General features: G+C 37.7%; 1 protein-coding gene across 1 annotated transcript in view; it reads left to right on the top strand.

Annotated features, from left to right (window-relative positions):
- LOC134751871 (irregular chiasm C-roughest protein-like) overlaps nt 1-12,743 on the top strand; it is a 177,258-nt gene that overhangs the window by 147,678 nt on the left and 16,837 nt on the right. Inside the window, exons 10-11 of the mRNA XM_063687396.1 lie at nt 1,622-1,724; nt 11,439-11,572. Of these exons, the coding sequence (XP_063543466.1) occupies nt 1,622-1,724; nt 11,439-11,572 (237 nt within the window). The remainder of the gene's footprint in view (nt 1-1,621; nt 1,725-11,438; nt 11,573-12,743) is intronic.

The raw sequence follows: 12,743 nt of genomic DNA, 5'->3' as shown, positions 1-12,743 counted from the left end.
ACTGATGCAATTCGCCGGAATAAAGTAATGTACCTCTCTGTGTGTGCACTCTCAATGTGTCTTGCAAGACAGATAGATCTGTATCTGTCTGTATGACGGACGGATGGACTGACAGACAGACAGATAGACAGACAGACAGAGACACACAGACAGATACAGACAGACAGACAGATAAAGACAGACACACAGACAGACTGGCAGGCATACAGACAGAAAAATAAATATTATTTTAATTAAAAATTTAAAATTTCACACGTTCATGTGCACTCTGATGCAATTCGCCGGAATAAAGTAATGTACCTGGTGCAATAAAAACATACTCCACTTAAATAAAAATGCACGTATCACACTAAGGCACGGAGCTACAACTTTTAAAATTTCCTTGGCACACCGAAACCTGCATGCATATATGCAGGTATGCAAAAGTCACGACTCCTGCGGTATTGCTGTCGCACTGGGTTCGAACGAGTCGAACACTGATCGTCATTCAAAAAAAACCAATAATACCGTGCAATCCGTGCATCATTTTGGAAAAGCAGCTGATACTCTTTAAACAGCTGGATCGTTTTTTGTCAAACATAGCTGAGAACCATAGCTAAGAACTCACTTTCACAAAAAAAAACGATGTCACATATAGACAGACATACATTGGCGTCAAACTTATAGCACCACCACCACAAAAAAATCGTCTGCATGCCGAAGCATTATGGGCGACTTTTCAACTTACGCCGCATGAAAAACCCGTTCAATCTTATTCCAACGCACCTTATCCCTCTTTAATCCCGGTATTACAACGTTTTTAGTTTCTGTTCTTTATATCCTTCTACTCTAAGGTTGTCTGGAAGAGATCGCTTACAGCGATAAGACCGCCTGTTGCTACCTTTATTTACTTTGTAAATTTGTTATTGACTTTTCTTTGTTGTGCAATAAAGTGTATTTACTTACTTACAATATCGTGAATATCAGACGGATATACCGGTACTTCGAGTTTCTCAAATTCCTGTATTAATACCCTAATTTTATTACGTCCTAATAAATCTAGAAGCAAATATTACTGGTTAGCTTAAGCGTTGGTCTCACTAATACTCTTAGGCTAAGAATACCCCGTACTGCAATGTCACGATAGAAATATTTTTTGATATTAAAATTCTTGCCGTGTCGTGTCAGAGGAATTGTTTTAACTATGCAAGGTTAGATTAAAATGGCTATTGTAGGAAATTTAAAACAGGTAGGCTACGGTTTAACTTTTCGATTAAGAATTGCTTTTGTTTTAAATCAAAAACAGGCGGATGCTGAAAGCGTTGATATTTATCTATTAGATTAAAAAATGTTCTACATAATTGTAAATACTTTTAGGGCTAATAATATATTTTGAAATAAACAAGTTTTATAGCACCGTTCAGTAAAAATACAAAAATCGATGATTTTTCAAAAAAACAAAACAATAATTATACCTAAATGGGGATCAAACAGGTAACTCTTAAGGTGGTCTTCGTCTAAGCTATACTAAAAGCAATACTGTTCATTAATTATAAGAGTATAATTTCTACTGTTTCTTATATGTTTGAGGTGTACAAATGTTTTTATGGTAAATATAATATTATGTTATCATTTGTTTCAGATATTACCGAATATTTCACGAAAATTCAACGAAGCGACGGTCAAATGCGAGGTACATAACCCAGTCGGGAAGAGCGCGGACACGAAATCCTTGGAAGTTGCGTGTAAGTACTTAGCTACCATATTGTATTTGAATTCTACCGGTTCCCACATCTGGCAGAATATTATCTGTCAGAAATACACTTCGCATAACACGTATCACAGAAAACTTTCAATAAATGTGACATTTTCAACCAAAAGGTACCACATTGTCGCTTGTCAATAAGGTTGATTTCAAATTGAAGCTGTATGGAAATAGCGGCTTATTGACAACCGACAATAAGTACCCTTTTGATTGAAAATGGCACCAATATATACTTGCCAATAATAATCCATTATTGCCAATCCATACTAATATTATAAATGCGAAAGTCTGTCTGTCTGTCTGTCTTTCTGTCTGTGTGTTTCCTCTTCACGCTTAAACCGCTGAACCGATTTAGATGAAATTTGGCATAGAGATAGGTTGAGTCCCTGAGAAGGACATAGGTTAGTTTTTATCCCGAAAATCATCCCTTAAGAAAGTGAAAAGCGGGGTTGAATTGAGATAATTAACGAAGTGCCTGCTAATTTGTGTGCATAATATGCTCAAATTTAGATTTCTATGAGAATTTTTCCAGGCGCTATTCTTACTCTAGCTGCTGTTACTAAGTCCACGCAGACGAAGTCGCGGGCAAAAGCTAGTAATATATAATTGTTAATAGTTATCTCGCATAATATTGATTTGGCAGAATTTTCTAAGTGGGTTAGGAGGTTTTCTGCCAAATAATATTATGCAAATAAAAAATTCTGCAAAGTAACGATATTCGTGCCAAGTAACATTATGCAATACTTACAAAAATTTGTCAATAAACTTTCTGCAACGCAGGGGACCAAGTTCTACATTTCCCGCTACCCAAAGCTTGTCTGAACTAGATCGTTTTTTAGCGATGATACTGCCTGTTGTTATATTATACTAGCTTTTGCCCGCGGCTTCGTCTGCGTGGACTTAGTAACCCCAGCTAGAGTAAGAATAGCGCCTGGAGAAAATCTTATAGCAATTATTCAATTTGAGCATATTATGCACACAAATTAGCAGACACTTCATTAATTATCTCAATTCCACCCCGCTTTTTACTTTCTTAAAGGATGATTTTCGGGATAAAAACTATCCTATGTCCTTCTCAGGGACTCAACCTATCTCTATGCCAAATTTCATCTAAATCGATTCAGCGGTTTAAGCGTGAAGAGGGAACACACAGACAGACAGACAGACTTTCGCATTTATAATATTATATGGATTTTTACACGACTGCCTAAAAAAAGGAGTGTATTGTTTTCAGGGTTCATGTTTGTATGTGAGTTTCTTTATTCCAGTATAACTTCTAAATTTCACATTTTCACATTTTTATGGGCCCCAGGCCTGAAATAAACGAATATTTAATTTTAATTGATTTTTTAAATGCCTTAACCGATTTTGATGTATGATATATCATTAGAATCCTTACGTCATCCCGGGTGACATAGGCTATGTGACGTCATAATAAAATCAACATGGCGGACGTATACACAATAACGCGCGACATTTGGAAAAAAAAATCTGGCAATTTTATCGAGTGGGGTAAAAAAAGGAAGAGCTTTGAGAGACGATTAAAATCCGCAGTCGTGTTTTTAATTTTTTAATTATTTGTTTTCTTTTTGGGACTCGAACTATCTTCATGTAAAACGCTACCTGCAGTCGACATCGGACTGTGATGTTAAATAACTTTTTTTTTTTCATCATTATACAGGGTGGCTAAAAAATTTGTGCATTCCCTTAGGGAGGTTTTGGGATTATACTGAGTAACTTTTACTATGGGACCAACCACGAAATCGCGAAAAAAAAATTACCCTCCCATAAAAAGCCAAAATGTAGGTATGAAAAAGCCTGATTTTTTTTCGCTATTTCGGGGTTGGTCCTATACTTTAAAAGTTGCTCAGTATAATCCCAAAACCTCCCTGGCAACGGAAATGCACTTAATTTTTTGGTGAAAGGATACCAGTCTCAACGTATGCTAGGTCAGCTGGTGACGCCCAGCGTTGATTTTTAGACTGTTCCCTCTGCCAAGCATTATCCTAATATTACAAATTCATAGTTGGAAAATTACGGTGCCATTTATTCATTCATTCATTTATTCCTTTATAAAACATAGTATTATGCATAATGTGCGGTATGCATGCAGCATTTAGTAGTGTGATTAGTGTGTGTGTGTGTGTGTGTGTGTGTGTGTGTGTGTGTGTGTGTGTGTGTGTGTGTGTGCGTGCGTGCGTGCGTGTGTGCGTGTGTGTGTGTGTGTGTGTGTGTGTGTGTGTGTGTGTGTGTGTGTGTGCGCGTGCGTGTGTGTGTGTATGCATTGATTATCTGGCCACTTTGTACGTAACTATATTTTTATATTCGATGCTGCCTGTACAGCCTACCATTTGCTTTTTAGGGTTCCGTACCCAAAGGGTAAAAACGGGACCCTATTACTAAGACTCCGCTGTCCGTCTGTCCGTCTCTCCGTCACCAGTTGAAATTTTCACAGATGATGTATTTCTGTTGCCGCTATAACAACAAATGAATACTAAAAACAGAATAATATACATATTTAAATGGGGCTCCCATACAACAAACGTGATTTTTTTGCTGTTTTTTTCCGTAATGGTACGTAACCCTTCGTGCGCGAGTCCGACTCGCACTTGGCCGGTTTTTTTTCTACTATTCAAAAAGCATTCGTTACAAAAGAAATGAATTTGATAATAATTGCAATTTCGTAATTTCACGTCTTGTTATAGAAATAAGTGAATTACTGCTCCAAAAAACTAAAGCATTTTCAAATAAAGCGAATATTCTTCACAAATGGTTTAAAAAACCGGCCAAGTGCGAGTCGCACTCGCGCACTAAGGGTTCCGTAAGTACGTAAAAAAACGGCAAAAATATCACGTTTGTTGTATGGGAGCCCCACTTCAATATTTATTTTATTCTGTTTTTAATATTTGTTGTTATAGCGGCAACAGAAATACATCATCTGTGAAAATTTCAACTGTCTAGCTATCACGGTTCATGAGATATAGCCCGGTGACAGACGGACAGGCAGACATACAGACAGACAGACAGCGGAGTCTTAGTAATTGTGTCCCAATTTTACTCTTTGGGTACGGAACCCTAAAAATAACGTTCTATTTCAGTCCTTTCATTTATTATGTCTAGTGTTTCTATTAGATAAATTGGGTTCTTGGAAATTCAATGTTACTTATTTTATCGCTGTTAATGAGAAAGCTAAATTGGCCAGGATTTTCTTATTTATTTCATGACTTTTGTTTTAGGACTTCTAAGGTCAGCGTTAAGTGTAGGATACATAATGTTTTAGGGTCCCGTACCCAAAGGGTAAAAACGGGACCCTACTAAGACTCCGCTGTCTGTATGTCTGTTTGTCTGTCTGTCTGTCTGTCCGTCTGTCTGCCACCAGGCTATATCTCATGAACCGTGATAGTTAGACAGTTGAAATTTTCACAGAATATGTACCTATTTCTGAAAAAGTACGAAACCCTCGGTGGGCGAGTCCGACTCGCACTTGTCCGGTTTTAATACAAAACTATCCTTAATAATATAACAAAGGCTTAATTACCCATTTTTACCACCGTTACCCTAACCCATAAGTAAGGAATCGATAGTTTACTACAGTAGCCCATGCAAAGGTCAGAACGTTAATAATGCCTTGTAAAGTTCACGTGTTACGTTACTTGTTAATTATACACTGTGGTCGGTGCCACGGTATATGTATACGATACAGTAACTTAACTAATATCCCCCCGCCTCCCGCGGACGCTTCTCCGCCTCCCGCTTCGGCTGTGGAATAAGCTCCCTGCCGAGGTTTTCCCTAGGGGCTAGAGTATGGGGTTCTTCAAAAAAAGTGTGTAACAATACAATATTGTTAGTACCATCGTTGTAGCTATGTGTTAGTAAATACATTAAAAACAAAACTTTCAACAATGAAATCACGATCCAATAAATTTAAATAATTTTTAGAGTCGGCAACGCGCATGTAATATCTCTGGTGTTGCAGGCGTCTATAGGCTACGGTGACTGCCTACCATCAGGCGGGCCGTATGCTTGTTTACCACCGACGTGAAAAAAACGAATATAACCTTTAGATGAGTTTTCACAGACATGCTTCCATCTTTTGCTGTAGAAATTCGTCTTGGGAAAAGAACATTGTCAACATTTCATGCTAATTTAAAAACTGGGAATATCAACCGAATTTAAACTATCGTGAAACATACTAACTTAGCGGTTTCATTCACGTATTTTTAGTCACTTGCGCGACATGTTTCGGAGAGCCTAGGTACGTGAAAAAATACGTGAGTGAAACCGCTAAGTGAGAATGTCAACGTTTTTTTTATTTATCTTATTTTGCGAGGTTCAAATTGTACTGGTAACCATGGTAGCTCCAGGTTTAACCGGTTAACCATGGGTTAGTAAATGGTGCAAGAGACCCTAAGGAACTCAAATGGTTATAGACACCAATAATAATGTTTCAAAAGTTTAGTTTAAGTTTAAGTTAAGTTTAGTTTAAGTTTAGTTTAAGTTAAGTTTAGTTTAAGTTTAAATTAGTATATAGTTACAGTTCAAAAACTGTTTTACCTAAACTGTGTATTTACCCAACCTCAAAACTAAAGACTGTATGTCACTAGTATCCTCATTTGAACATACGACTTTTCTACTCAGCAAGGTAACGGTATATCTGGTTAACGTAAAAACGACGTAAACGCCGTAGATATTGTATTAACATAAGTCCTTTTTAAAGTAAACTAGTAGCAAATGGCTTACATACAAAATAGTGCATCGTCTTGCAGTTTATAAATGTGTCGAACGTTATTAAGTACAGTTTGTATCGGTAGTGTGTTTATTATGAGCACAGTTTATTAATAATATCTGGGAGACGTTGCTATGCTCGAAAAAAAATATTATTATTATTCAGAGCCTACTATTTCCCACTGCTGGGCAAAGGCCTCCCCCCTCTTTTTCCACTCGTCTCTGTTAAGTGCTATACAAACATATAAAAACACAAAAATGCGCGTTTTTCCAGAGATAAGAACTAGCTATATCGTTTTTTCGCCCCCGAAAACCCCCATATAGCAATTTTCATCGAAATCGTTACAGCCGTTTCCGAAATCCCCGAAATATATAAATATAATATACATATACACGGTGGCAAAAAAATAAATGCATTCCCGTTGCCAGGGAGTTTTTGGGATTATACCGAGCAACTTTTACTATGGGACCAACCCTGAAATCCCAAAACCTCCGTGGCAACAGGAATGCACTTATTTTTTAGCCATCCTGTATACAAAAATTGCTCGTTTAAAGGTAATACTAAGGACTAAATAGTACTAAGAACTTTAGTGTAGTATAACATTTTGTTACGTTATTGACAGCTGAAGTAGATCGCGTTGTAATGTTTCATGGTAATTGGACTGTCAAAATCTTTTGACAAACTATGTATTTATTGGGATTCAGTCCGGTTTGCGATGATTTCCTTCGCCGAAAAGTGATTGCTATAATGAATATCAAAATATCAAATGATATCCTACTACTACTACACCTTATAAAACAAAATCCCCCGCCGCGTCTGTCTGTCTGTTTGTGTGTCTGTATGTTCGCGATAAATTCAAAAACTACTGAACGGGTATTCATGCGGTTTTCACCTATCAATAGAGTGATTCTTGAAGGTTTAGGTGTACAATTTGTTACGACTGTGTAATCCGTGCGGGGGGGGGGGTCGCTAGTTTCGTATATGTGAAATTTCATTATATTTAGATCAGGACGGTTTTTTTCATTATTTTTAGTCGCTTTGAACGACATGTTTCGGATTCGTCGGGAATCCTTCCTCAGGCACGAGTGTCCGTGGCGGTTGTACTCCGTGCACTGGAGGAGGTGCCGTGTAGTGAATGAAACCGTCCTGGTCTAAATATTTTGAAATGACCCAGGGTTAGAACCCGCGACCTTCGGTTCGGTTTAAAAGTCACAATTACCGCTTAAACCCACATAAACCTCAAACGCCTCGCAATAATTTCCAAAACAATAATTTCAAATGCTTCTCAAATCAAATTGGCCTTAAAATTTGATAATAATCCAAACAGCGATATAGGTACCTAAATCTAACGATTTTAATCCGAATAATCTGATTAAGACAACAAGCTTATCTCAATAGCCTAGACTAGACCTTTAGGTCTAGACACCTAAATCTCATTGCCTAGGCAATCATTAATCAAATACGCATTTAAGCAATAAGGAGCAAATATACGAGGTCTGAAATGAACATTTTAAGCGGAGCATTAAATTTAGCTTTGCCCAGTAGTAGTAAAAATTACATGGTACCAATAATGAGATGTACAAAGGCGAACTTATCCCTTTGAGGAATCACTTCCAGTCCCATAGCCCATTTGTTACCGGTATACATAATAAGTTTAATTATTTTCCCTACAACAGTCATGAAAATGTAATTGACATGAAAAAGTAAGGTAAAAAATCCTTTTTCGCCTGCAATGAATCAGTAAAATCTCAATAAACCTCGTACAGCACCCATAATTTATTTTCCTATTTTTATTTTGAATATTGTTGTAAAATAAATTGGGTTGAATTTTGTTTGATCGAGAAAGCATAGAAACAAAAAATCCACTCTATTTGGTTTTTCAAAGAATTAGATTGAAACGGAGTGTACATTGTAATGTATAAAAAATACATTAAGCCTTACTATTAGGATAATACAGGAGGGGTATTCTAACGCTGCGTCTTACGTAAGCGAACAACTCGCGAACGCGAAGCGAAGCGGCGCGGCGCGGCGCGACTGGCCCACGGCGTTAGCGTTCGCAACGAGATCGCCCACGTAGGACACTTCTATAGGTATCAAAGGATTGATTCACCATCATTCGCTTCGCGTTCGCGTGTTGTTCGCTTACGTAGTACGCTGCTTTATGCTCTCACTCACTTTAAAATTATAATATTTCCATTAGTTATTAGTGATCCTCCCAGTATAATTATTTCAAACTTTAAAAACTAAGGCCATAACTGCAGAAATATAACAATTGCAGTTAAGGAAGTCAGTATAATGAGAATAACCACAGTTAGTCACGGAACATTCGTGTCGGTGCTAAATTGCACCAGCTAGTGTTGAATTGTACTCAAGTCAACTCCTTTGAGTCCTCTGCTTTAAGACTTGACTCTTTTTATTAGACTTATATTAAGTCAAAACTAGAGTTCTTTTTAACTTGTTAAAGACCCGGAGTCTTTTGTAGAGACTTAAGTTTTCAGGAAACTCATTGTATTAACAAAAATATGCATCGTCTTCGTGTAAAATAATAATACCCTACAATAACGCTTATTTCCTTTAATAGTATTTAGATAAGATTTAGAATTATTTATTTCATAATATGAAATTACATTATATTATTTTAAGCTAATCTATACGAATTCATACTATGTTCGTCAACTATTTATGATATACAAATGTCAATACAGATAAAAAAAAACCGGCCAAGTGCGAGTCGGACTCGCGCACCGAGGGTTCCATACTTTTTAGTATTTGTTGTTATAGCGGCAACAGAAATACATCATCTGTGAAAATTTCAACTGTCTAGCTATCACGGTTCATGAGTTACAGCCTGGTGACAGAAGGACAGACGGACAGACGGACAGCGGAGTCTTAGTAATAGGGTCCCGTTTTTACCCTTTGGGTACGGAACCCTAAAAACATCATCAAATATCAATAGCAAAATAAATTCACCACAAGGTCAAGTAAATATACAATGGACCTAAGAAAAATACCTTCCAAATTGTTGACGTACTCGGTCGCTCAAGTGTTTTTGATTTGCGCTTAAAAGACTTAATAAAGGACACGACTCGAGCCTTGATACTGGGAAGTTTGTTTATTTGTTTAAACTTTATCGCACAGTAAAAAATCTATAGTGACAAAAGGCGGACTTAATTCCACACGGCATTCTCTACAAGTCAACCTTAGTGCAGTCTCGTGAAAACGTACAGTTCTTCAAATTTAGACTCTAAATACTCGAATTCCTACCAACACTAGCAACAGCTAACGACTAGACTTTAATTTTTCGCTTCGTTTTTGTGTCTGTGGTATCTTTACTGTAAATTGCCAACAGCTAATTTGACAACTTATAGAGTTTCGGGCATTGATATAGTATAGTAGTTATAGACATGAAACCGAGCGACCAGGGGTAATAGAAAGACATATTCATGTATTGACAGGTTAATGTATGGCAGCATAATCCTTTTTCGCTTTCACTCTTATATATTTCGGTATTTCGCCATCGCCTACCTATGCTGCCATAACCCGACCATGAAAAAAAAACCCGGTCGGTGATAAGGACAAAGCATGGCACTATTTTCTCTTTCCTCTTATAGGAATCGCAATAAGACTATCTTTCTCTATCAAAGAGTGTCAGGCCCTTGGTTTCGGGCAATAAGTACTACTCCGCCCCGCTCCGAATGGAATACCTCAGCCGCAACGTATTTTGACCGAAACTGGACCGAATCTCAGTTTGATATACAATGTAATGATCCTCATCCTCCGTCGTTCCCTCGTTACGATCGTGATTCCTTCGAAGAAGTTTCGAATTGGCTTCTCACCATCAGCATCAGTTCTGTCCTCTGCGAATTGTGCCGGATGCTTGTCAATTAGCTCCATGCATGAATTTATTTTTATTTTTGGATTCATAATTTATATCGTTGGAACACCGGAAATGATAAAAATACTTTTGTAAACCTTAACATTATTTTATTAAAAAATATTTAAAATGTTGAAAATTTTTGAGCGGTTGAAACGCTCATAATTTTTGGCGCGAATTCGACAGAGCGTGATGACGTCACACGTTGGGCGGCCCAACTGACGTTTGCTACTAATGACACTAATCTGTCGAACGCGTGACGTCACGTGGCGTTTCGAGCGTTTCGCTCACTAGCTTTTCGCGGGCAAATTTTTGTACTTTTTATTTATAATTTTAAGTAAGTAATTAAATGGTAATTTAAAAACGGAAATGCATTTGTAACATGATATAACGGTAACAAACATCCGAATAAAACATATTTCGTTCAAATATAAACTTCATGCATGAGGCTAATTTCAGTAATCATATTTTTCTTGAACTACCTTAAAATAATAACGCCAACATATTTATAAGTGACTGCCCTAAGGAACCACACACATTGATACACACATCGACACTACGACACTAAAACGATTTCCCTACTTTGGCGACGCCGTTCGTGACATCATCATAACTCTTAAGAGCCTGGCTCTTGTCGGTGGAGTAACCGCCACTCCGTTCTTCTTTCTGCCGCTGTTTTGAGCTCCTGATACGTCACTACGTTGAATTTCTCTTTGGCTTGGTCCAAAAACGCACGACGACAATAAGTTGGAAATTGTCGTATTACCAGATCTTTCTTACCTTACCTATTTATAGATTGTGTTCAGTTACGATGACAATGAAACAATGAAACGTCTTTAACGCATGAGTCAAATGACGTTTTTTCTGTCCTGATGTTTACTAGACTATGCCTAAATCTAAACCCTATTTAAATAATGATACCTATTATCATCTCTATCTCGCGTCTCTTAATAAACGCCTAATATGAAACAACGTTACTTTTTTTTGGTCCTAAAATTCCAAAAACTTTTTCCTTTTATTTTCAATAGTTTAGGTAGTAGGCAGTACATTTATATACTATAATGTATGAAATCTAAATCTAGCATTTTCCACAGACGGCCCCACATTCCGCCAAAGACCAAGAGACGTAGAGGCAGAAACGGGATCCTCGGCCACTTTGACCTGCGTCGTCGACGGGTATCCGAGTCCGAAGATAGAGTGGGTTGTGTATAGAGGAGAACATGTTGTGGTGAGTAGAATTTAATTAAAAACATTAATGCATGTGTGTCCAGACCGCTAAGCTTAAGTAGGACTGGGCTGGGCATGTCCGCCGCATGCACCCTGAAAGGTGGGCCCAAATGGTTACCGAGTGGGACCCAGGGAACACCATAGATGGTTCTGGCCGGGGTGCAGGCAGGCCGAAAAGGAGATGGCGGGACGACTTAGACGCATTTTATCCGGATTGGCGGGACACTACAAACGACAGGGTCGAGTGGAGGAAACGAGGGGAGGCCTTTGCCCAGCAGTTGGACACTAAATTAGGCTAGTAAAAAAAAAAAATGCATTCAGAGTTTATCAGATGTGTTCACCGAGTTATTATTACTATAGAGATGACATACCAAACAATGAAATTGTCGTATTCACAACCTGTACCACGCGACCAAAACGTCGTAAGCGCAGTAAAATTCATGGCGCTTACGCGTTTAGGTCGCGAGATTCACGCTCCGCTTCTATGGTTTGGTCGCAAAACGGCAGCAACTATTGGCGCAAAATACTGGTTCTCTGTGCCGATTCTATACGTAAGTAATAATAGTTCAATTGATGTGTTTGGAAGATCTGTCAAAGATTGGTGGGAATTAGGCAAAAATAGTGCCTGTCGTAGATATCTGATCTGTCTGCAGATCTATTAACATCTTACTTTATTAACTTATTATGCAGTGGAAGCGATTCTTTATTATGATTTATAAAGTCACAGACCAATGACCACTTTTCCGCACGTTTGCACGTTGCCGTTTTTCTATGAAAATATTTTAATTTGTGTTTTTTCAAGTAGACACACTACTATTTTAAATGTCATATACCAAGGAAAAAATGACCAAAGCCTCCAAGATCCAGAGCTGGAATCGAACCAGCGTTTTTCAATTTACAATCCATGTTTTAATTATTTGCTCGTGTTATAGGCCACACCCGGTATACATGGAAAAACAATTCTCAACGTACGGCGTAACGTTGTAAAACACTAACTCCTTGTTGATTATGGACAGAAGTTAAAAAAAAACGTCCTACATTAGGGTCAGGAAAAAGGAATACTCGGCTACTGTTTTTGTAAGAAACTTCTTAAAATACGATTTGAACCATCATTTCAACAAATCCCATTTAATAAAAGCTAATATCTATTATATACTTCCTTAACTACGTAA

This window comes from Cydia strobilella, chromosome 23 (genome assembly GCF_947568885.1).
Source record: "Cydia strobilella chromosome 23, ilCydStro3.1, whole genome shotgun sequence".
Lineage (NCBI taxonomy): Eukaryota > Metazoa > Arthropoda > Insecta > Lepidoptera > Tortricidae > Cydia > Cydia strobilella.
The sequence above is the reverse complement of the archived record's forward strand: the minus strand, read 5'-3'. Positions and strand labels throughout refer to the sequence as shown.